We start from the raw sequence: 24,614 nt of genomic DNA, 5'->3' as shown, positions 1-24,614 counted from the left end.
GATGTGTGGTCACCTGCTTCACTTTGTGTCTTCGTTTGAAATCCCTGCAAAATTTGTTTTGAAATGACTTTAAAATACTACTTTAAAATGTACAGTAAGAATATTTAATAAGTATAAGTTCTGAATTTTAACCCAAAGTAAGACATGGCTGTCCTTTCCCACAGGCCACATTTAAGGGCTGGATGGATATCATGTATGCAGCAGTTGACTCCCGAAATGTAAGTATCCCTTATAGCTTACTTCTTCTGTAAACACTGATCAGGTGCCTAGATTAGCTCAATAGTTAGTCAGCTGAACTGACTATTTAAACTAAAAATATTCAGGAAAAACGTTTCCACTCAAGAACAGCAAATGCTGTATTGAGTTTAACCAAAAAACTGAAGGGAAAGAAGAGGAAAACAAACTCTACTCCTTCATTTAATAGCCGTGAAAATGTTCTCTAATATCTATATTTGATGGAAAGGAGCAAGCAGAAAAAGTATATGATTGTCATCAACAGCTGAAATGTATAGGCAGCTTTCAGGGAGGCCTGGAAACCTGAAGATACTGGTGGAGATCTCTTAGACGTCAGTCTTTTCAAATCCACTCTACATTTACAGCACCCATGAATGGACTGGAGCCTGTAAAAATGCTTTTGGCAATTCTACTTTATTTGGTTACACACTTTGTCTTCCAGATGTACATTCGAACCTCAGGCTTCCTCTAAGATTGATCTCTAAACTGTAAAATTTAGAGTTTTCTTCCTCCCTGTTATTTTTTTTTTTTTTTTGGTTTTTCGAGACAGGGTTTCTCTGTGGTTTTGGAGCCTGTCCTGGAACTAGCTCTTGTAGACCAGGCTGGTCTCAAACTCACAGAGATCCTCCTGCCTCTGCTTCCCGAGTGCTGGGATTAAAGGCGTGTGCCACCATCGCCCAGCCTCCCTGTTATTTTTTTTTCTTTTGTTCTTGTTTCGTTTTTCCTTGGTAGCCCAGACACCTAGCTCACTATGTAGACAAATATAATCTTGAAACCCTCCTGATCTCCCTGGGTACTTTTTGATCATGTCTGGAGTTACGTCATTTCACTTCATTACAACGACTTCCCTTTACTTGTTTGATCGATTTTAATTCTGTTGTCTTTAAAAAGAGACAATGCGTTAGGAATCTTTGTATAGTAATCTTGACTCTTTTGTTGTGCAACGAGTAACAGGTCTGTCTTTGTCTATTTTTATAACAATAAGCTTGAGAGTTGGCTATCAATGGAGGATTTTAGAAAATGGAATGTTTAGCCTGTCTATTCGATCTAAAACTTTTTGTGACTGTGGTAATGGTTAGTGAAAGATGCCAGCCTCCAAGTGAATAATCCCACTCTTTTACTGGCTGTATAGATCCATACACAAATGAATCAGCACTCTAAATATATTCTCTATATATTTATAAGAGCTACTTTTTTCACTAATAATTTTCTTTGGTTGTTTTGAAGACAGGGTGTTACATTGCAGCCCAGGCTTGTCAATTACTCATGGCAAGTCTCCAGCCTCATCCTCCCAAATGCTTGGGTTGTGCAGACATGAGATACCACACGGAACTCACTAATATTTTTGAATTACTCAAAGTTAGCTAACTTAAAACTTACCAAATTTAAGGCAATGCTTTCCAAATAACAAAATATCCATCATATATAAAGTTACGTAAATAGTTTTAGAATGCCATATTACATTACTTTTTACACCAAAACTTTTTAGTGCCCAGTTTCAGGGGTTTTTCTTTTCTTTAGAGGCAGTTGATATGGGAAGAAAATCTACTGATTGATTACTAGGAATATAATCTACTATGTGGAAAAGCACCAATGTGGTCCCCACTTCAAAGCTGTCTAGCAGTTAACAAAATGCTCTCCTCTGGCAGGTGGAGCTGCAGCCTAAGTATGAGGAAAGTCTGTACATGTATCTCTACTTCGTCATCTTCATCATCTTTGGGTCCTTCTTCACCCTGAACCTATTTATTGGTGTCATCATAGACAATTTCAACCAGCAGAAGAAGAAGATGAGTATTTTTAAAATATTTCTAACATACTGACATAGAGGAAATAACAAAGAATTTGAATCAAGATGAGACCTTGAATTCAGACACAAATTACCTTATGACTTTTTCCATATGGTTTATCCGTAACAGCTCACTCTCTTTTACAATGTATTTGAAGCTAAAAGGTCACTAGAGACTGGAAAAGCATGTGGAAGGGTAGATAAAAGGGGGTTATGTTTGATCAGTGAATACTGTATGCAATATACATGTAAATATCCATCAAAATTATAGGCACTCATCACTTTGCCTGACTTGGAAATATTCTGCATGTATGAATGCATGCATGTGTGTGTGCATGGTGTGTGTGTGTGTGTGTGTGTGTGTGTGTGTATGTGTGTGTGTGTTGTACGTATGTTTGCTCGTGTGAGTGTGCAAGTTTCTGTGAAGTTGAATGTGTCTATGCATATAAAGGCCAGTGGTGGACATAGTGATCTACCTCAATTGCTACCCACCATAACCTTTAAGGCAGGATCCCTCACTGAACCTGCAGGTCATCAGTTCAGCTAGGTGTCCAGAGAGGAAGCCCAATGGGTTCGCCGATCTCTGCATTCCCAGCGCCGTGATTATGAGCACATGTTGCCATGCCCACTTTAACACAGGTGTTGACATCTGAGCCTAGTTACTCATGCCTCCTTGTAAAGCATTTACCACTTAGGCCCTCTCTGGAATACTTTTTTTAAAAAACTTACCGTTATTTATTCATGAGAGTAAGGTGTGCATGCCACGGGTGTGTTTGTGGAAGTCAGTGGACAACTTGCAGAAGCTGGTCCCCTCCTGCTGGGTCCCAAGGTGGTTAGTCTTGGCAGCAAATGCCTGGATACACAGAACCATTGTCCCAGCCCTGAAATACTTTTTCTTTCATTTTTAAAACAATCTTATTTTACCTACTAATCCCAGTTCCCTCTCCCTCCCCCACCCTGCCTTCTGGCCTTCCCCCCTCCCCACCTGCATCCAATCCTTAGAGAACATGAGGCCTCCATGGGGAGGCGACAAAGTCTTCACAGCACTTGAGGCAGGGCCAAGACCCTTCCTTCCCCCTATTTCTTGGCTGAGTAAGGTATCCCTCCATAGGGAATGGGCCCCAAAAAGCCAGTTCATACTCTAGGGGTAAATTTTGTTTTCACTGCTAGTAACACCGCAAACTGCCCAAGTTGCCCACATTCAGAGGGCCTATTTTAGTCCTATACAGGTTCCTCAGTTGTCGGCGCAGCTGTTTGTGTGGGTTTCCCCATCATGGTCTTGACCCCTTTGCTCATATTATCATTCCTTCCTCTCTATGGCTGGACTCAAGGAGCTTGGCCCAGTGCTTAGCTGTGGATCTCTGCATCTGCTTCCACCAGTTACTGGATGAAGGGTCTATGATGACAATTAAGTTGATCATCCGTCTGATTACAGGGGAAGGGCTGTTAAGGCACACTTCCCACTATTGCTTTTGGTGGTGCACACCAGTAGGATTTGCTGAAGGAGGCGGAGGCAGGAAGATCACGAGTTCCAGGCCAGCCTAGAATGAAATACTTTCTAATATATAATTTTAAATGCTCCTTTTTGGCAAAGTTTTCTCGGTATCATATGCATTTATCATAACTTGGTTAATGTTGTTGTTTCTAGTCTTTTAATGACTTGCCAATTTTTCCCATAAAATATTTCAGTGCTTAAATCTTTTCTTACAGTAAATTTGCAGAGTGAAATATTTTGCCTCCTTGGAGTCATGCATGCAGTCAACTGTATAAGCTGTATGACCGTGACCTTTTTCCAGCTTCCTCACTGACATCAAATGTTCTCTGAATTTTTAATAGTTGGTATTTATAATATGGAAGCCAAATTAACTTTAACGTTTGTACATTTCATGGCTAATAGATTTGAGTGCATTTAAGAGCTTCACAGCCAAAGAGGTCTTTAGTTCCCACTACTTCATACTATTTATTGAGTCTATTTACTCATTGCTAATACCGAGGATTTTTACACTACAAAGCATTGCTGTTGTCAGTGCTGATAGTATCCCATTTTCTAGCAGCTTCCTCTGCTCAGCTGCTGTCCAGTCCTCTGGGCCACTCTCCTGTCCCACACCTGGCATTCTGATGAGCACTCATCTCTGAGCTCCCCCAGGCTTCTTTCGTCCCCTTTCCTAGAATTCTTGACAGAATTAAGGAGATATACTCATGTGTGTATGTGTGTGTGTGTGTGTGTGTGTGTGTGTGTGTCTGTTCAATTCTCTCTGCATCTGAGTAGGAAAATCATTGTATCATTGTATTACATCCAAAAGGGGATGTGTTTAAATTAAGGAACTAAATACATAGTGTCCCAGTGAGCCAAGATTTACCGTTCATGTATATGGTCTTGAGTAACTACTTAAGAGTTTTTTTTCTCTCAATATAATAATAATGACCATTTTGGATTATCTTAAGAAATAAATATGATTTCAATCACCATAACATACTTTTAATTTTTCAGCTTCAAAAATCGCAGGAATAGTCATGCTAATTTCTTTAAATTTTTTGTTGTAATATTGAAAAGTATGTAGGACTGGACATGGTTTTAACCAGTTTTGATTTTTCTTTTCTATACTTTGGAGGTCAAGACATCTTTATGACTGAAGAACAGAAGAAATATTATAATGCGATGAAAAAATTAGGATCAAAAAAGCCACAAAAGCCCATCCCTCGACCAGGAGTAAGAAAGAGTGAATGAAAATCCTATAAGACAGTTTTGAATGTGTTTTGTTACACAGAGGGAGTCAACTACTATTTCCAGTGGGGGGAAAATTGTACTTCTTGAACATCATTAATTTATGTCTCTCTGAAGTTTGTTGGGTTTTTGTTTGTTCTTTTGGTTGGTTGGTTGGTTTTTCAAGACAGGGTTTCTCTTTAGCCTTTGGAGCAGGTCCTGGAACTAGCTCTTAAAGACCAGGCTGACCTCAGACTCACAGAGACCTGCCTGCCTCTGCCTCCCGAGTGCTGGAATTAAAGGTGTGAGCCACCGGTGCCCGGCTCTGATAGATTTTTTTGACACCAAAAAGAATAAGAATATACAGGAAATGCAAGCTCATCTTCAAATGACTTAAAACTATACAACTAGAATACCAACTATATAGCCAAATGACCCAGGGAGTGTGATCGTCACACTTGTGTCTTACCATAGCTGTTGTGCAACGGTGAGGAACACACAAACATTGGGAGGGACTAACATCTATTGGGCTTTCTTAGATTAAGAGGAAGACAAAGTGTTCACTGGCATATCATCTCCAATGTAGTTGTTGCTTAGTTAGTAGAAGTATTGAAGCATTTTGGAGGAGGTAAGAATTCCAGTATCTAATATATTTACATACGGCTAAAATGTTGCCAATTACTGATGTCCAAATGATCACAATTTGTGATAATAAATAACCATTCTCATATTTCCAAGATGACTTCAACAAACTATAATAAAAGAGTGTTTATCCTATCATAGTGATTTTCATGGCAGTAATCTTTAAACTGAAAATATTTCCAAGGATGAATCAGAGAAGAAAACATTAGGAAATATTCATTTCTATTTTGTTAGCCGAGCATTGCTTTCTTAATGAGAAAATTTTTTCATTGAGACTTAGTACTGCCCAGGGAAATGACTCAAGTGTGTGCCTCAAAGTTTATGGTAATAAAATATCCTTAGGCTCCTTCAATTTCCCAAAGGAAGAAACAGGCAATGGTCTGCAGGTTTGAAAGTAGCCGTTTATCAGTAGCCAAGTTCACATGTTCACCTTGCAGTAGCACAACAAGGAATGCCTTTATATCTGATAATTTCCATGGAGACCCATCCTTGTGTGTCTGACAATATCAGCAAGAGCCGCTTGTAAGAAACAGATTAATGTTGCCAAGGTGTGATATAAATATATGCTGTTGCAGATGTGTCCTTGAAGTCACGTGGTCCCATTGACAATCCTCTAGGAAGAAAGCAAATCTAATATTAATATTTACTACATGTTTTTAAATGGTCACATGGTCCAACTGATCATTGGAAAGTGCTGCAGCCAGAGCAGCTGGTGTTTGGTAACACCAAATCAGATGGGCTTCCTACATTCCTGTGGCCTTGATGTGTGGAAACTCAGGGTGTTTCTGTATAGAAAATACAGAGAGAAGCCCTTCAGCAAGGGATTTGATATTCTCAAGAATATACATGGTTAAAACAATTTAAGTAACTAGATGTAAAAGTGTACTACAAGGTTTCTCACAGGGATTGGTGCCAATAGGTAGGTACCATGTATAAAACTAGAAAGGAGATCAATAGAGGAAGTAGTTAACATACATGATGTCTACCAGGAAGATCTCCCATGGCTGAAAGTATTTGCGTTTTTCCACAGAACAAATTTCAAGGAATGGTGTTTGACTTTGTAACCAGACAAGTGTTTGACATCAGCATCATGATTCTCATCTGTCTGAACATGGTTACCATGATGGTGGAAACAGATGACCAGAGCGATTACGTGACTATCATTTTGGGACGCATCAACCTGGTGTTCATCGTGCTGTTCACGGGCGAGTGCGTGCTGAAGCTCATCTCCCTCCGCCATTATTATTTCACTATTGGGTGGAATATTTTCGATTTTGTGGTGGTCATTCTCTCCATCGTAGGTAAGATGTGCAAAGACTGTCAAACTCATCCTGGTAAAGGTGTATGTCGAAACAGCAAATTTGGAATGGAGATTATCTCACTATTCAAAGTGAAAATGTTGATAGGTTTTATCAAGCTGTATTTATTTTTCTTCCAAAGTTAGGCTTCTAGAACATTCCATTATTTATTTTTTCCATTGTATCTATTTGATACATTATTTATTTGTATTTATTTGTCAATTAGTAAAATCTCCGTTACTGAAGTAGATTTTATGTAGATCTGTGCTATTAACCAAAACAAAAATGGCATTTTAAGTGACTGAGACTGAATACTCTATACACTATTGAGAGCACCAGCATTCAGCCTGTGGGATGTGACCCCTTTGAGGTCAAATGACCCTTTACAGAGGTCATCTAAGACCATTGGAGAATACAGATATTTATGTTGTGATTCATAACAGAAGCTAAACTACAGTTAGGAAATAGCAATAATTTGGTTAATATAAATAGTTAATATAAAGAAATGGTTGGGCTCACCACAACCTGAGGAACTGCACTAAAGGGTCGCAGCATTAGGAAGGCGGAGAACCACTGATGTAGATAATTCTGATGAGGGGGCACTGCAAATCTGGTCTGGTGATAGGGAATGACAGTGCATTAGACATGTAGCTGTGGGGTCAATGGCGTAGAGTGGAACATGGTTGCAATGGGAAAAGGAAATAAAAGAGGGATTAAAAAGCAAGTGTTAATAAAGACAAACAGTAATTCACTATGACTGATAATGAAAATTATCAATATTTCTAGAAGGAAACTGGCAGCATAGGCTATCTCCTACTTAGTCATATCTTTCACATTGTGTAATGTATAAGGGTCTCTTGAAGGTAGCTCACTCCACTGCATGTACAAATAATACTTTATAGTAGTGAAGAAGTCCTTACATAGGCCCAAAATATTCCTTCTTAATTAAGACAAGGTCACTGCAACATTTTAAACATAAGATTCTCTGTTGGAAGGGATTTTTGTGTTAGTACCCATTCTGATGGGCTATATATCTTAAATCTCACTTATGTGTAGTCTTTAGTTCCAACACAGATCAGTGGATACAATTATGTAACTACAATATCCAGAAAGAGAAGCACAGAGATAGAAACAGAGACAGAAACAGAGAAGGCTGACTTAAGAGAATGAGGCCTTTGCACTTAAAGGCCTTTGGGGTTTATTGTTTGGTTTGTTGTTTTTTTCTTTTTATTTGGTATATGTGCACTCGTGTGTGTGTGTGTGTGTGTGTGTGTGTGTGTGTGTTACTCTTTAGTGGAGTATTTATATAAAAAGAATGGGAAGGAGTTGAGAAATATCGCAGCATGTAAAGAACTTGCTGTGTAAGCTTAAGAACTGGAGTTAAGATTCCTAGCAGCCGTGTACGTTCTGCTCAAGTGTGACAACTTCCCTACAACTTCAACACTTAGAGGACTCTTGGATGCCCCCAAATAACAGAGCAAGCTATTCTGTCCATACCAGAGAGCTTTGTATTCAACTGAGAGACCCTGGTTCAATAAATAAAGTAGAAAACAATCAAGGAGACTCCGAATGTCAAGACACACACACACACACTCGAGAACATGCATACACACATGCATACCATATAAACAGACATATGCCAAAAAAAATCTCAGGGAGAAAGGAGCTCTAAAATTTAAAGACTTGAGATGCTACAGGAGACCAAAGGAGCATTAACCTTGGAGCGTGTTGTGAGTGTACAAGCACATGCACAAACAATTCTGTAAGAGTATTGTGCAAGAAACTCAAGGAAGCATCAAGTTTATAAGAAGAGGAAAATAACATTAAACACTCCAATATTTTGGATTGATGAGGTGAGAAAAGGAAAGTTATGTTAAAAAAATTAGAGAAAATCATCATATCCATATGAATTTGTACTTCCATCTTTAGCTGTTGATACTGAAGCAAACTTCAGCATTTATTTCTGATGAGATTTCAGGTTAACTATGGCATATCAACACCTCTGAAAACAAAATACTATGGTTCTTATCTTTTAATTTTTTTAAAATTTATTTATTTATTATGTATACAGTGTTCTGTCTGTTTGTATGCTTGCTGGACATGAAGAGGACACCAGACCTCATTACAGATGGTTGTGAGCCACCATGTGGTTACTGGGAATTGAACTCAGGACCTCTGAAAGAACAGTCAGTGCTCTTAACCTCTGAGCCATCTCTCCAGCCCTTATCTTTTAATTTTTGCTGAGTTAAAATTAATGTTGATTTATGTTATACATTGTATAATTCTATATATATTCAGTCTTCCATATCTATGAATTTGGTATCCACAAATTCAGAGATCAAAAGTATGTTTAAGAACCCTGCACCTCAGCCGGGCAGTGGTGGCTCACCCTTTAATCCCAGCACTTGGGAGGCAGAGGCAGGTGGATCTCTGTGAGTTCAAGACCAGCCTAGTCTACAAGAGCTAGTTCCAGGACAGGCTCCAAAACCACAGAGAAACTCTGTCTTGAAAAACCAAAAAAAATAAAATAAAAATAAAAATAAAAAAAGAACCCTGCACCTCTACTGACCATACATAGACATTTCTTTGTTTTTTTTTCGTTAAAGTGAACTGCAGCAACTCATTTTCTGATGTTTATGTTGTTTAATATGATAGATTAAGAGTAATTAAAAACCTTCAGAAGGGTGTATATAGGTTATATGCAAATGTGATGCCCTATGATATAAAAGAATATAAAAGAATTTTGATATTCTAGAGAGGGAAAGTGCTTCCTGGGACAAGTCTGCTGCACTGGAAGATGATTGTATTATCTATGTACCATGCCTAAGATTGCACAGTTGAATCTCAATGTTCTGAACTTGACTTTGGAACTTTAATAAATCAAATATTTTAATGGATGACTTCTTCACTGATTGAAATTCTAATTATTTTTCTACAGGCATGTTTCTGGCCGAGCTGATAGAGAAGTACTTTGTGTCCCCTACCCTGTTCCGAGTCATCCGCCTGGCCAGGATCGGCCGAATCCTACGCCTGATCAAAGGCGCCAAGGGCATCCGCACCCTGCTCTTCGCTCTGATGATGTCCCTTCCCGCGCTGTTCAACATTGGCCTCCTGCTTTTCCTGGTCATGTTCATCTACGCCATCTTTGGGATGTCCAACTTTGCCTACGTTAAAAGGGAAGTTGGGATTGATGACATGTTCAATTTTGAGACCTTTGGCAACAGCATGATATGCTTATTCCAAATCACCACCTCGGCAGGCTGGGACGGACTGCTGGCCCCCATCCTCAACAGCAAACCCCCTGACTGTGACCCTAATAAAGTTAACCCTGGAAGCTCGGTGAAGGGGGATTGTGGGAACCCGTCTGTGGGGATCTTCTTTTTTGTCAGCTACATCATCATATCCTTCCTGGTTGTGGTGAACATGTACATCGCTGTCATCCTGGAGAACTTCAGCGTCGCTACAGAAGAAAGCGCAGAGCCCCTGAGTGAGGACGACTTTGAGATGTTCTATGAGGTCTGGGAGAAGTTCGACCCTGACGCCACTCAGTTCATGGAATTTGAGAAATTATCTCAGTTTGCAGCTGCTCTTGAACCGCCTCTCAATTTGCCACAACCAAACAAACTCCAGCTCATCGCCATGGATCTGCCCATGGTGAGCGGAGACCGCATCCACTGCCTGGACATCTTATTTGCTTTTACAAAGCGTGTGTTGGGGGAGAGTGGAGAGATGGATGCCCTTCGAGTCCAGATGGAAGAGCGGTTCATGGCTTCCAACCCCTCCAAGGTCTCCTACCAGCCAATCACTACTACTTTGAAACGCAAACAAGAAGAGGTGTCCGCCGTTATCATTCAGCGTGCTTATAGGCGCCACCTTTTGAAGCGAACGGTCAAACAAGCTTCCTTCACGTACAATAAGAACAAGCTCAAAGGTGGGGCTAATCTTCTTGTAAAAGAAGACATGATCATTGACAGGATAAACGAAAACTCTATTACAGAGAAAACTGACCTCACAATGTCCACTGCAGCTTGTCCACCCTCCTACGATCGGGTGACAAAGCCAATCGTGGAAAAACATGAGCAGGAAGGAAAAGATGAAAAAGCCAAAGGGAAATAAACAAACAAAAAACAAATAAACAAACAAAAATAATAAACTGGGTGACAAATTGTTTACAGCCTGTGAAGGTGAAGTCAAAAGGACTCCTTTGGGAGGTCAATGCCAAACCGACTGTTTTTACACACATTTACTTAAGGTCAGTGCCTAATAAGACAGTGACCCCCTTGTCAGCAAACTCGGTAAAGGGGAGACGACCTTGGCAGGCGGTTACTGTTCTCACTACCAGCTGACACTGCTGAAGACAGAGACAATGGCTATGCAGACTGTAGGGACCAGTCTAAAAGGAGCGGAGAGCTATCATTTGGGGGTTAACGGGAAACACTCTAGTGTAGTAACTGTATCCACCATTCGCATTTCAACTGCCAGATTTGTCACGTTTTTTACAAGCTCAGTTAGCGGATTCATCTTTTTTTTTTTTAATCCATGTGTCCTTTGTTACATGTGACTAATTTTGTAAACACGGTTTCTGTTGGGAAATAGAGTAAAGGAACTCTTTTCCAGGTGTGTCACCTGGAGGTACAGCCCTCCAGTCTGCACAAGGTGTGGTTTTGCACGGGGCTAAGCTACACTTTAGGATTATGCCCGAGGAAAGGTCAAAGGAAAGCAGAGCCAGTTCTTCAACAGTTCCATATCATCTGTGTTCCTGAGGGGGTGCGCGGGGTGCACACTGTGGGGATCATCAGATTAGGGGCTCTGTTCATCCAGTTTTGTCAAGTCTAGCCCTTAGTCCAAGGAGACTTTTCAGGATAGGTCATTAAGTCTTAGTGGGTGCACACTTCATTCAAACGTCCGGAACCATGCCGTGTTCGTTGTCTCTTAAAAGTCTCTCACTACTGAATATGACGCCCTACCCCCAACCCTAGCAGAGTGAATTGAACCAAGCGAACCCTTTATAAATTTCCGCTTAATCCTGCACTTTGTTTAGCCATCTTCAGCTCTCAGCGAGGTTGACACTCTACGTGTTAATGAAATGCTATTTATCATGTAAATAGTCATTTTACTCTGTGGTGCACGTTTGAGCAAACGAATAGTGACCTAAGCACAGTATTTATTGCATCAAATATGTACCACACGAAATGTAGCGTGCGAGCTTTCCACAGGTAATATACCGTATTCTGTACCATTATAGATAGTGTGGATGCTGCCAGTGCATGTTGATATTACCATGTTGCGGTATCTAGTTTCTCCCACCGCTCAGAATCTCCTTCATGAGAAACCATAGGTCAGTGGCTAAGTCAAGGAAACCGTTCAGCAGACTTCGTTTCTTTAAGTCAATAAGCAATAGTTTGCAACACTTTAATGACGTTTGGGTTCTTTTTAAATTTCCTGTGGGTAACATTCAGTGTATAGACAGACTGTACATACATGTTTGAAAAAAAAACCAACTACACTGCTTAACCTGTTAAAACATGTTTAGAGTTTTATAAGCGGATATAAATATTGTACAAAGTCACTTTATTTTATTTTTCAGCATTATGTACATATGAAGAGGAAATTATCTTCGGGTTGATTTCACAATCACTTTTCTTACTTTCTATCCATAGCAGTTTTTCATGAAAGATCTTTGCTAACTAAGAAATGAAAACATGCCAAGGTAGCAGTAGATCTCTGCCTTTTTATTACATTTATTTCATTTCACAATTTTAAGGGACAAAACACATTCACCACTCCACATCCAAATTAGGATTTGCAATTGGAAAAGGGGATAACATTTGATTTATAGTTCTTGTCGTCTCTATGCTAACTGCTGATTGTAGCGCTTACCTACCTCTGTCCTTAACCCCAATTGCTGTTTAATTTTTTTTTTTTTTTTGCTTTGGAAACACAGTTCTCTAGATTGTTCTAAATATCAATGTGGGCTTCCTAATTTCTTTTCCTTGAAAACAGAGAGCATTACACTTACATAGTCAATCACATCGACATATTTTGTGTTTCTTACAGAAGCAGACCATAGGCACCTCTTTTCTTAAAAAGTATTTAGACAAACCGTATTCATGAACTGCATGTGGGAAAATGCTACTATTACCCAAAATGATGCTAATCACAATGAAAAAAATGTGCAGAACTAATAAAAATTAATTTTTTTATTTTATTGTTTGCCCGGTTACTTTTTGTTAGCAGAATTTTATAACTACATGAAGATGCTTTGATGTATGGTGAAGAGAGCTGCACACATGCGCATGTGTGCGCGCACACACACACACACACACACTTGATGTATGGAACAGAAAACTTGGAGTAAAAATGGGACTTTCTAGAATGTGCCCCTCCCACAAATGGCCAGCAGCTAGAAGCAACAAGATGTGATCTTGGTGGGAACAAAGAGCCAATGCTAACACATGAACTGGTATTCATAGAGGGGAAAGTTATGTGAGCCAATGCATTCAGGATGGCCTCTTGAGATACAAAAGGAAGCCTTGAAAGCACCATTGAAAAACTCAAAGTTGCTAGGAGTGGGCTACTGTGCTCCTCCAGAAGCTCCCTGCACCCTCTCTGTGTTTCCCTTGAGAAAGAAGACATCTGTATCACGTGTGTATGTTCCTCCGCCCCTTAGCTTCCAGTCTGCTGGCCAATGGGAAACCAGTGCTGGACATCAGTATGAAAAGTGTGAGATAGAAACATTTATCTGCCTGTTCCTTCCTTGCAGGCCTTACCCACTGAAGGTCAGAGCAACTTCCTGTGGAGCCAAATAATCCTTCTCTTGCTTTTCTTGGATCTGGAGGTGCTTCCTTATTCCTTTTGACTTTCCCCAGGTTCTGACACCCTTGTAAATGATTTCTTTACAAAAAGCCTCTCATTGCCTTATTTTAACATGCCATGTGTCTTCTGCCAGGCTGATACAAAATGACAAAATAGCTCCTCAAAGTCAACAGGAAGCAATGGCTTTCCTCACCTTGGCGTGGAGACTTTATGTAACTTATTGAGAGAAACACAACAACGGTCATGAATTCACAGACATAGTCTTAGTTAGGGTTTTACTGTTGTGAAGAGACACCATGACTACAGCAACTCCTATCAAGAAAAACATTTAATTGGGGCTGGCTTACAGAGATGTTTCAGGGCTTAAGAATACCAGCTGCTCTTCCAGAGGATCTGGATTCAATTCCCAGCATGCACATGGAACTTCATAGCCATCTGTAACTCTAGTTCCATGGGATTTGATACCTTCTTCTGGCCTTCATTTGCATAAGGCATGAACGTGGTGCACTGGCATACATACCAGAAAAATCACTCAGCACTTACAATAAAAAAAAATTAAAGTAATTGATGTACAGAGATTTATGAGGTCTTGTCAATAGGATAGAAAAGGACCTAGAATATCCGTGTCATAGGCCAAATCTGAAGCAAGCTAAGTACCCGAATACAACTAAAAGAACACAACACCAGAAATAAATGGTACCAATTTATGCAATGGATTTACTTATATAAATAAGTGGGGAAAAGGGAAAACATCTTCCTTATAGTAGGACTTTAATGAAGAGGAAGAAAGAGTCAGAAACTGCCGTGGGACAATCATTACAATTAACTTACACAACAACTCTCAAAGAATTCTGGGACTTGTGCATAAAAGTTTGGAGAGGAACAGGAATCTTTTTTTTTACTTTTTTATTATTAAAACAATCATTTCTCATTTTACATAACTATCCCAGTTCCCATTCCCTCCTCTCTTCCCGCTTCCCCCACCTTCCCTCCACACCAGCCCCCAATCCACTCCTCAGAGTCATCTGTATCTATGGGTGTCCCCATTATGGTCTTGACCCTTTGCTCAGATTATCACAAAAAGCAGAAATCTTATATCGCTTCAAACTATCTCTTCATTATTAATTAAAAAATTTAAAGTAGAAAATTAGCAATGGATAAACTAAGCAGATACAACCATGAAAAGCATTATCAGAGAGGAGACCAAATGATGCTATCTCTTTTTAAGCTACCCCAAGAAGGTCACATTATTTCTAAGTCACCATTGGGATTTCATAACCATCGTATAAGCATTTGCAAAGTAAAATCAAAGACATTCTATTAAAGATGTGAGTTTACAGTTAAAATGTCAGTGTCACAGAAAAATCCAAGGAACTGCTTGAAGATGAAGGGTTATGCAGGCCAAACACCGTGAGGTAATAGACTAAAAAATAAAAATTGTTATTGGCAATGCTGGTTAAATTTAAGTATGAACCACCAATTAGCTATTGGGACTGTAATGTTGTAGTTTTAAGGCTACTATAGCTATTGCAAATTTAAAAAATAGAAAACGGCATTATTCTTGCACCTTTCCCCTCCCCTTTCCCTCTCCTTCTGTTTGCTGTAGAAGAGTCAGTGCTGTTTTGATTTCTCAGTTCTTTAACCTGCATTTGTGACGATATGCAGGTGGAACACTTCTGAATAATACTGCATGGGGAACTATAACCTTAATGATAAATACCTCATGCAAATACTGCTATAGAAAAATGGATTTTCTCACCACATGTTAACGAATTCGTTTCTCACATTGAAGCTGCCAATGTGAGTATATGTGTGTTTTACCAGAAAACATTAAGACCCAAGTGTTATCTTCCTCCTTTGAGATATTGGCGATACATTTGAAGTCGGGCAATTTGACTGCGGTAGCAGACAGTTTAATATATCGTGAAGTGAAAATGAATACTGCCAGGAGCTGAGAGACAGGTAGGGGTCCGATGATAGAAGGTCTTGACTGTATTGTATGAGATCTGCATTTAAAATCACGCATAATGCCAGCTAAAATGCTAACGCAATGCCAAACTGTGTTCTTCTAAAGAAAGCGGGTTTTTTTTCTTCATGTTCGGTGTCTGATTCCTGTTCTACCAGTCTAAAGGCAGGCAAATTTAATTGTCTGTATTCCATCTTAATGGGATATGGAACTTTCTGAGAACTTGCTGATCAGGACCATTCCCATCTTTCTTTAAATTGTGACCTTTATTATCTTTTAGGAAACCAGAGTGCCTTAGGTATCTTTCCACATCTCATTTGTTTTTGCCTTATAGCTTTTTCTCCTTGGAATTATATTGCAGTCAGAATTGGTCATTCTGCTGAGCTGGTGTTGTAATTCCAACTGTCTACTGGTGTTTTGTGCTGATACACTCAGCTGTCGTGTTCAATTTAGCATGTCTGACACCAAAATTTCTTCCCATTCTATCCCTCTCCGTCACTAAAGAAACGATCCAGGAGCTGAGAAAGTAACTGAGAGGGGAAAGACGCTTGCTGCCAAACCCAATAGCCCGAGTTCAATTTCCAGGTCCCACAGCGTCCTGCAGCCTCCTTTTGATTGCCATGGTTCATGTGTACACAAACACACACGCACATAAATACGATCACACACTCACAGAAACACACACATACAAAGACATCGCCACCAACAACAACTAGCTAAATAAATAAAACAAAAATGAAAACAGCAAGAAGTCAACCTGATTTCCTAACTTCTGTTATTGAGTTACTGGGCTAGTTCACAAAGAGAAAAAAAGAAAAGGAAAAATTTATAAATTATAGCATTAAGGGAATAGATGTGCAGCTCAAAGTAAGGCTACATGGCAACTTCTGATCTGGGTTCTACTGAATAAAAGAGGGAGGAACTGCTTAACAAAAAAAGAAAAGAAATCATGGTCAAAAGTATATAGTAGACCACCTGAATTCAAGTTCCAGCTGTACAAAGTTGCTCACTCACCGAGTGGCTTCTAAAGTTCCCTTAATGTCTCTCTGATTCAGTTTTACCATCTGCAGATATTAATAACTTATTCTCATGAAGACAAAACGACTCAGTGCAAGTGTTCCTTATAGATTACTGGTTCCAGGCATCCAGTCATTATGGTAGCTATGTTCAATCAGACCCAAAACTGAGAAGCTGCCTGGTACTGTGGCAGCATTTGCAGCAGGTCTGTGAATGCAATGGAGGAGGTCAAGAACAAGCAGATTCTAACCTTAGGACAAAAAAAAAAAAAATGAGAAACAGAAACATAACTTAAGAAGTTCCTTGAAGAATAAATAAATATATTCAGGAAGGAATAACACATAAGCTTGAGTACCTTCTCTTTTAGGGTTCCATGGTTTATTTTCCTGTGTGGAAGAAGTTTGGGTTGACCTGAGAAAATGGATACTCAGATGTAATGAGTAGTGCCTAAGACATTATATACTGTGGCAAAACAGGAGTCAAGTTCGTGAGACCAGTTATCTCAAAAGAAATAGCATTAAATACTGCTGTTTCTAGATAAATAGAAATAGGAGAAATAGAGGTTGTGAGAAACCTGGTAACAAAAAAATTAGCATAAAGTAGGTACTTTGTATTTCATTTGCATTTCTCATTTATAAAGTTTCAATGACTAATATAGAAACATATAATAAAATATACCACAAAAATGTTGATAGACTTGTTTATTTAAACACATGGAAGATTTTTCTTCAATTTCTTTGGCAGTCCTCCCAACAGATAAACCAGGCCTAATGTTTAAAGGTTAAGTAATGTTATTTAAGACTGAAAAACAAGTTCCCAGTGCATTCTTTGAGAATTTATGTGCATGCCTTGAGAAGGGAGACAGTACCAATGACCATACCAACACAGCATGAGCTGGGGCTAGCCTGAGCAGAACACAGCATGTGCTGGGGCTAGCCTGGGCAGATCAGGATGGATGTCTGGTTTCTTCATCTTCTCCATGCCCCAACTCTCAGTAGGCCTTGAAGAGTGTGACTTGGAATTTATACGTACATGCCTATTAGCCTCTGCCTCCTCTCTGACAGAAAAATACAGACACCTGTTGCCTAGCAAACATCAGCTGTCTCGTGAATGAGAAAAATGGTGAATTGCTAGCATTGCTATAAACAATTCTTCGAAAAAGGATTTAGCTGAGGGTATGGGCTCACACCTGGAATCCCATCCCTCAGGGGGCAGAAGCAGGAACTTTAAAGTGAGTTTGAGGAAAGCTGGGCTGACAGAGCGAGTTCCAGCCTGGGCTGCAGAGTAAGATTTTCCTCAGCAGAGTGGGACTGGCCTGGATGTTTTTTTCAAGCCATTAGTTCAAACGTAATCTTTTAATTTTTTTGAATTTAAGAAGCCTATAATACTCCATTCTTTTTTATGTTAGAACTACATAAGAATAAATTTATTCTTATGAAAGGAACTGGGGCTATTTTCCCTTCAGTATGACTTAGCCTCATTCTAATCTGCATTATTAATGTCCATCTTTCATCTGGGATGGGGAGCAATACCTTATTCAGCAGTGTTCCTTGCAGTCATAGAAAAAAAAATTCTAAAAGCAAATAAAGAGTGCTTTCAGTTACACTACCGTAGGGAAAGTAGCTCCTGGGCTACACTGACCAATAACGTAAAACAGATGAAATGCTAGAACACAGTGTGTTATGGATAAGGTAGCAATGGTAAATCGGGAAGGGATAACATGACTTCAGGAAAAATGGTTGAAGTACTCAGAAACAAATAATTCACCAAAGAGAAGAACGTGCATGACATCATTTCCTTACAGACAGCGAGACTTCTTATATGTCACATGCTATAACTAGTAACAAAAAACTCACTGGGCACTATCTGTATAAAATTTAGTGTGAGTGTAGGCTCTATGCCTTATAACACTCTGCCATTCCCCTTTCTCCACATCAGAACCTAAATATTCCCATGGCCTTCTCCTTGGACCATACTTTTACACCTCAGCATCGTGGTGAATACCGAGTCTCCAGGCCTACTGTATAACATCAGCCTCCTCTCAGTATCTTTAACTATTCTTTTTATAAAAATATACCAGGCCATTAGTTTAAAATAAAGTCCCAAACCTTATCTCAAATCAAAATCCCCAAGAAAAGGCTATACCCGTGTATTGCGCATGTGCACAGAGCCTTGCTGCCTGTTCCAGTGAGGTAGAAGAACATTATATAGGAAGCTCTTCTCAGAGTCTGTGATCAGACATGTCAGACTAACTCCGGCTTTGGGGTATTTAGCCCCACAAGTGTCAACGCTCTCAGCGACTCATCGTGGTTGACTGCAGGACATAGTCAACACAACATACCGAGGAAGCTTTGGCACCAAGGAAGCATAGATTAACTCAGGACAGATGGATACACGCTCTTACACTTCTTAGTAATAGCAGAATAAATACGACATTGCTTTCTCTCAGTAAGTACAATTTGACCTTACCGAAAGGACCCATGTTGTAACAGCAGGAACACGACAAACTTTTACAAGGCTTTGGGAAAATTGGAGAAAGATGTCTGTTTGGCTCTGGGAGAAATGGTTAAGCACAGGAACAAAGGGATCTACACCAGGAACAAATTCCGGACATCTGGGCTGTTCTGAGGAGCCTGTGGACACTTAAGATGAAAAACCTATTAAAACCAAAGAAAGAGCAGGAAAGGTCACCACCCCAGAAAGATCACTACTAATATGTTTTAAGGACACAGAGTGTATTTTGGTTTTGACAGAAAATTATCCTACGATAAACTCAAAAACTAAACACCAATCCATTTGTGAACGAGGCCAGCATTCATAGGTCATTGCGCCAAGTCTGTAAACTTTATTAAAATTTTATAGTATTTTCCTGATTAAGCTGCAAAAATAAAGCATGTAAATTATTTATGGGGAAAAGGAAATCACCCCCAAAACAGTGAAGACAAACACAATTACAACTATCCTGTTCCTGAGTAATTATCAAGATAAGACATCTTATGTGCTTATATATGCAAGGGTTTTATTATAAACACTATAATATTTTTATGCTTTGCTGCATCAACATTTCAATGACTATATCTTGGATCTTTTCCCATGTGACACATAAATCAGGTTCATTCTTAAGTGGTGAAAAATATTACATTATATAAATTTAACAGTCACTTATTGATGGACATTGATGGTGGGGATTTCCATTTTTTTATAGCTATAAGAGTGCAACAAATAATTTTATTCCTTCTTTTCCCATCTGTGAGCATTTCTGTTCTGTAAACTCAACAAAATTTGATTTGCTAGATTTTAAACTGTTACTGTCCCTTCCTATTTTAGATGTGGATAGTTCTCCTAGAAGCAAGACCATTATACCACTCCACAAGTCTTTTGTTGCCAAATATCACTTCTAGGACAAATAATTCTGCAAGCACAACATCTATGAAGACATATCTATCTTCACAGTACAGAATGGACCCTTCTTCGTACAATTTTAAAAGTTGAATAAAGTGGGGAGGGACACAATACTTTCCTTAGACCTACAGACACACACACATTGCGGTGGTGGCGCACGCCTTTAATCCCAGCACTCGGGAGGCAGAGGCAGGCAGATCTCTGTGAGTTCGAGACCAGCCTGGTCTACAGAGCTAGTTCCAGGACAGGCTCCAAAGCCACAGAGAAACCCTTTCTCGAAAAACCAAAAAAAAAAAAAATTAAAAATTGTTAAAGAAAATACACACAAGATCAAGCAACAGCTCAGTTGGTAAAGTGTTTGCTGTCCAGCACGTGGATCTGAGTTCAAATCCCCTGGCACCAGGTAAAAAGCCAAGTGCAGGGCTATACATCTGAAACTTGAGTGCTGGGTATACTCATGTCAATCCCAGCATTTACTACCAAGCCAGTGTTGCCAAATCAGTAATCCCAAGTTCAGAAAGAGACTAGTTCCAAACATACTATGGAGACTGACAGGACGACACCTAATGTTAAAGCCTGGCTGCTACATACACTCACACATATGCACCCATCAGCATAGACATATGCACCAACACATACAACATGCATCCAAACATGCAGAAAGGGAGGGAAGGAGGGAGGGAGCAGGGAAGGGAGGGAGGAAGGAAATGACAGTTTTTCCTGACTGGAAAAAGTAACTGTTCCATGCATGCTGGTTTTGGCACAACCATCTGGAAAAAAATATCATCAAATTTACAATCATCTAGGTCTCAGAAATTGATAGAAAATGGCTTTTTTTGGACACGTATGTGGGAGCTTATGTGTTACCAGAACATTCATGGCTCAGTGTCCAATTCATCCCTCAAACTGAACCAAACTCTGGATTCCCCTGGCAAACATAGTCTCTCAGTATTGACTACGTTTATATTTGGAAATGGATGATTTATTCTATAGCATCTTCCATTTTCAGAGACAAGTGTTTAAAATGTTTCTGGTACCCAGAGTCTGGGGATCTGGCTGTGAGCTGAAGCTAGCTTAGTTTTGGAAGCCGTTAAGGTTTTGGGGGCTCAGCAAGATGGTTCTGTGGATAAGGGGCTTTTCAGGCAAGCAACGACCTGCATGTGACACCTCTTACTTAAACAAAGATAAAAGGTTAAAATACATTCCACAAAGTTTTCCTCTAGCCTCCTTATGTGCACCATGGCATATGTGTGCACACACACAAACACACACAAATATGGCTATACCCATCCATACACATATTCTCCTCAATTGTATGGAAATTGTGCCTTTAAATATTCTCTTACTATTGGCATACAAAAACGTTTGCACACACCACCTTCTCACGCAAGACAAAGGGCAACTAAATTGGTGTGTGTGCATAGCAAAATAATCTTATGGTAGAGAAAAGATGGTCAGTATACGGGGTTAATACCCCACTTTGAAAAAATGCTGGTTTTTGAGGTGTGATCCTTAGACAGAGAAACATCAGCAATACTTAGAAATGTGTTACTCACGCGTGCTTTGCCTACCCAGTTAGACCACTACCTCAGATTCTGACCAGTAGCTCACGGAGTCCCTCCCCACCCACTGCACACCACATGACTGCTATTTGAGTATCTGAGCCCAAGCTTGACATCATTGATCATAAAGCCTTCTTTGTCTTTCCCATGGGACAATAATGTCCTCCAGTGGCCAAAAACATGTACACTATTTTAAGGAAATATAATGGAACATCGTATTTTAAATGGTGTACAAATCAATAAACAATATTCATTATGTTTTTAAATGGGTATAGACTCTTTGTCTTAAAATTAATGTATACACAAGAATATTTTTTACTTTTAATTTAATTAAATTCAAGGCTGATCATCAGTATCACTTATCTGACAAGAACATTTTGTTGCTTTTTGAAAAAAGATTGTTTATTTCTCGTTGGCTATCTTGAACTCCTGGTTCGTGTGACCATCCTGCCTCAGTTTCCCTTGTAACTGGGATTACAGACATGCACTACAGCTCCTGGTTCCGGACACTACCACTGCCTTCGGTGAGTGTGTATGGAGAGGTGCGCCCTTAGGCAGAGGCAGCATGTTTTATCTCCCTGAGGAAGTTAAATGGCAGGGGTTCCCATGTGGGATCATCGCCCCCATTCTTCATTTCCCATAATTTCGGGAAAACATCCTAGTGATTCGCCCGGCTGTTGAGTCTCACGTATAGCCGCGGTAAACCCCACAGGTTCCCTTCATTTCTTTTCACGTTTTGCCGGAGCTGTGCAGAATTAACTATAGAAAGTATGGCACTGTGGGGCGGGCTTTGAGGTCTCTTTTCCTCAAGCTTCACTCAGTGTGACAGTCAGTCGACTTCCTGTGGCTTCTGAGTTGAGATGTGGGCCTCTCAGTTCCAGCACCACATCTGCCTGCAGGCCACCATGCTCCCGGTCATGACTATAATAGGCTGAACCTCTGAAACTGTAAGCAAGCCCCTCCCCCCAATTAAACGCTTCTTTGTAAGAGTTGCCGTGGTCACGGTGTTTCTTCACAGCAATAGAAACCCTAACTAAGACATGCACTAGAGAACAGCGCATGCATCAGGGTACAGGGACACTTTGAGGAGCACCTGGCCCAAATGTTACTAAGCAGAACATTCAGATATGCAAAGTACTACACTTTCAGGGCCAGCAAGTTATAACAGCAAGCTACAAAGAGATACGAAAGGCTGCAAAGAGTGCCGCTTCCATAGCATGCCACTTGGGCACAGCATAATATTGAGCTAAAGATATCAAAACAGCTGATACCTTTATCTAATTTTATCTAATATCCAATTTTTCCTCTTCTTCTAAAAAAAATAGAAACATGTTCTTCTTGTGTGGACAGAAAATGCATACTTTTCCAACAGAAGCAGAGAATGGTGTACAAACAGGTCTTGTTCAAATAATGTCATTTTTCTTTGTCTTCCTTGCATAGTTTCTCTTCTGTGAGCCTTTTCCTTCTGTCTTCACCGGAACCATTCAGATGTTTAAAAGAAACCTCCAAGTTTTCTTTTAACCTGATGCATAATGAGATAGTTTAGATCAAGATAGGTCAGCAAAAGAACTATGGAGAAAAAAGACACGATTGAATGGAAGCATTGATGATATCACAAGCACTAAATGCTTATGAGATCAATATGCTTGCCATAAACCTAATACCACTTCTCCAAAATAATCACTCTGCAAGTCACAGAAGTTAAGTAGCACAAATCAGCTCCATCTCAGGCCTAGAGACCAGATCCACCCCTGCCACCCCCCCCCACACACACCCATATTCTTTCTCAAACCCATCTGCTTATGGTGATCTTCATAGGTTTCTCAGAGAATGGATTAGAGCTCTCTCTACAGAAAGAGTAAATTTTGGTAGGTAGAAAAAAATATCTTGGGGCCTAGGAGAAAAAGGCAACCTACCAAAACAGGAATCCCTACTTCTACATGGATTAAAGACATTCTTAGGGGATATTGGGGTTATAGTCAGACAAGACATGGAGGTGGTCTTAGGTTCCATGCTCAGACATGTGTAGCTAACAGTAGGGAAATAGTAGAAATATTTGTGTTAGAGAACATAGAGTGTTTCAAGACAGACAGAATTAAAAAGGAACTCCCTGCCCAGAGTTTATGGAGGAACATAACTAATGCTTGGTGCTAATCAATTTACCATTAGAAACAAGCGGCTAAGTCAATGTGCTCCAGTGTATAGCTTTCCACTGGTCTTAGCTTATCAGGTCATCTATCCCCATAACTGTGATCCTCAGATAGACTTTCCCCCCTTGGATTCAAGTTTGCAATCTCAAGACTACATACTTTATTTAGCACCAAGGTTTTATAGCCCGAGGTTTTCTGTGCGGCGTGATTTGGAAACTAGATCAGTAGGTATTGCAACTGCCCATCCCCAGAGCCATTACCTGGACTGTTAGAAATAACCCCACGACGATAATACGTGCCTCACTGAGTGTAATGTACTTTAAAGAAAAGCCAGTGGAAACCCTTGCTTCATTTTAAAGCCGGCGGTCAGCTTACTGGTTCTCATAAAAGATACACTGGTAAAGAAGAGAAGCTCTCACTAGGCCAGGAGGGTAGGGGACCGTGGAGTGGCCTCCTTTCAGGCCTGTCAGAACAACAGAACATCGTGGTGCCAGCTCATGATGGAGGAGGCTCAGTCACTTGGGGAGTGCCAGGAAGTAAGCTGAAAGGTGGAGAGGACCAGGGTCCCAACATCTTCAAGGGCACTCAAGAATCAAAGGTTCCACCACTTCCAGCAGCACCACAGACTGGGGAATTAAGCATCCAGCACGCCTGTCTTTGAGGGACAGTTTATATCCAAATTACAGCAAACCCTTAAGAAATACAAATCTGAAAGAGACAATCGCACATTTCAAATAACACTTTAGGGTGGGAGTCTGGTGGCCCAGTTTAATAAGCACTCAGATAACAAAATTCCAGCAGTGCTTGCCAAGATTTAGAACAGGCCCAAGCCAGGCTTCACAGTTTTGCCAAATTGTGATTTTTCTGCGCCACCTTGTGGCCATGACGCTATTACTACACGGGGCCTGCAAATCATTTTCCCTGGTCAAGCACGCCACTGAGCCGCATTGCGCAAATCCGCTTTTAAACGCTGAGAAAATGGAGTCTGCCTTTGTTTGTAGGGATGGAAAGCGGCGTTGCCCTTCTTCCTATTTCCT

At 40.1% G+C, this 24,614-nt stretch overlaps 1 protein-coding gene across 4 annotated transcripts in view; it reads left to right on the top strand.

The window, feature by feature from the left end:
- Nucleotides 1-12,872, top strand: part of LOC101995418 (sodium channel protein type 1 subunit alpha) — a 129,284-nt gene extending 116,412 nt beyond the window's left edge. For 3 of the 4 annotated variants that reach the window (XM_026778696.1, XM_026778697.1, XM_013345845.2), the window contains exons 23-27: nucleotides 165-218; nucleotides 1,884-2,021; nucleotides 4,626-4,730; nucleotides 6,397-6,667; nucleotides 9,603-10,780. In XM_026778696.1, the coding sequence (XP_026634497.1) occupies nucleotides 165-218; nucleotides 1,884-2,021; nucleotides 4,626-4,730; nucleotides 6,397-6,667; nucleotides 9,603-10,780 (1,746 nt within the window). Of the gene's footprint in view, nucleotides 1-164; nucleotides 219-1,883; nucleotides 2,022-4,625; nucleotides 4,731-6,396; nucleotides 6,668-9,602 lie in introns of all 4 variants that reach the window. The other variant, XM_005346503.3, reaches the window with a different exon arrangement.
- Nucleotides 12,873-24,614: the final 11,742 nt, after the last annotated feature.

This window comes from Microtus ochrogaster, chromosome 4 (genome assembly GCF_000317375.1).
Source record: "Microtus ochrogaster isolate Prairie Vole_2 chromosome 4, MicOch1.0, whole genome shotgun sequence".
Taxonomy (NCBI): Eukaryota; Metazoa; Chordata; class Mammalia; order Rodentia; family Cricetidae; genus Microtus; species Microtus ochrogaster.
Note: the sequence above shows the minus strand (reverse complement) of the source record. Positions and strands in the feature narration are given on the sequence as shown.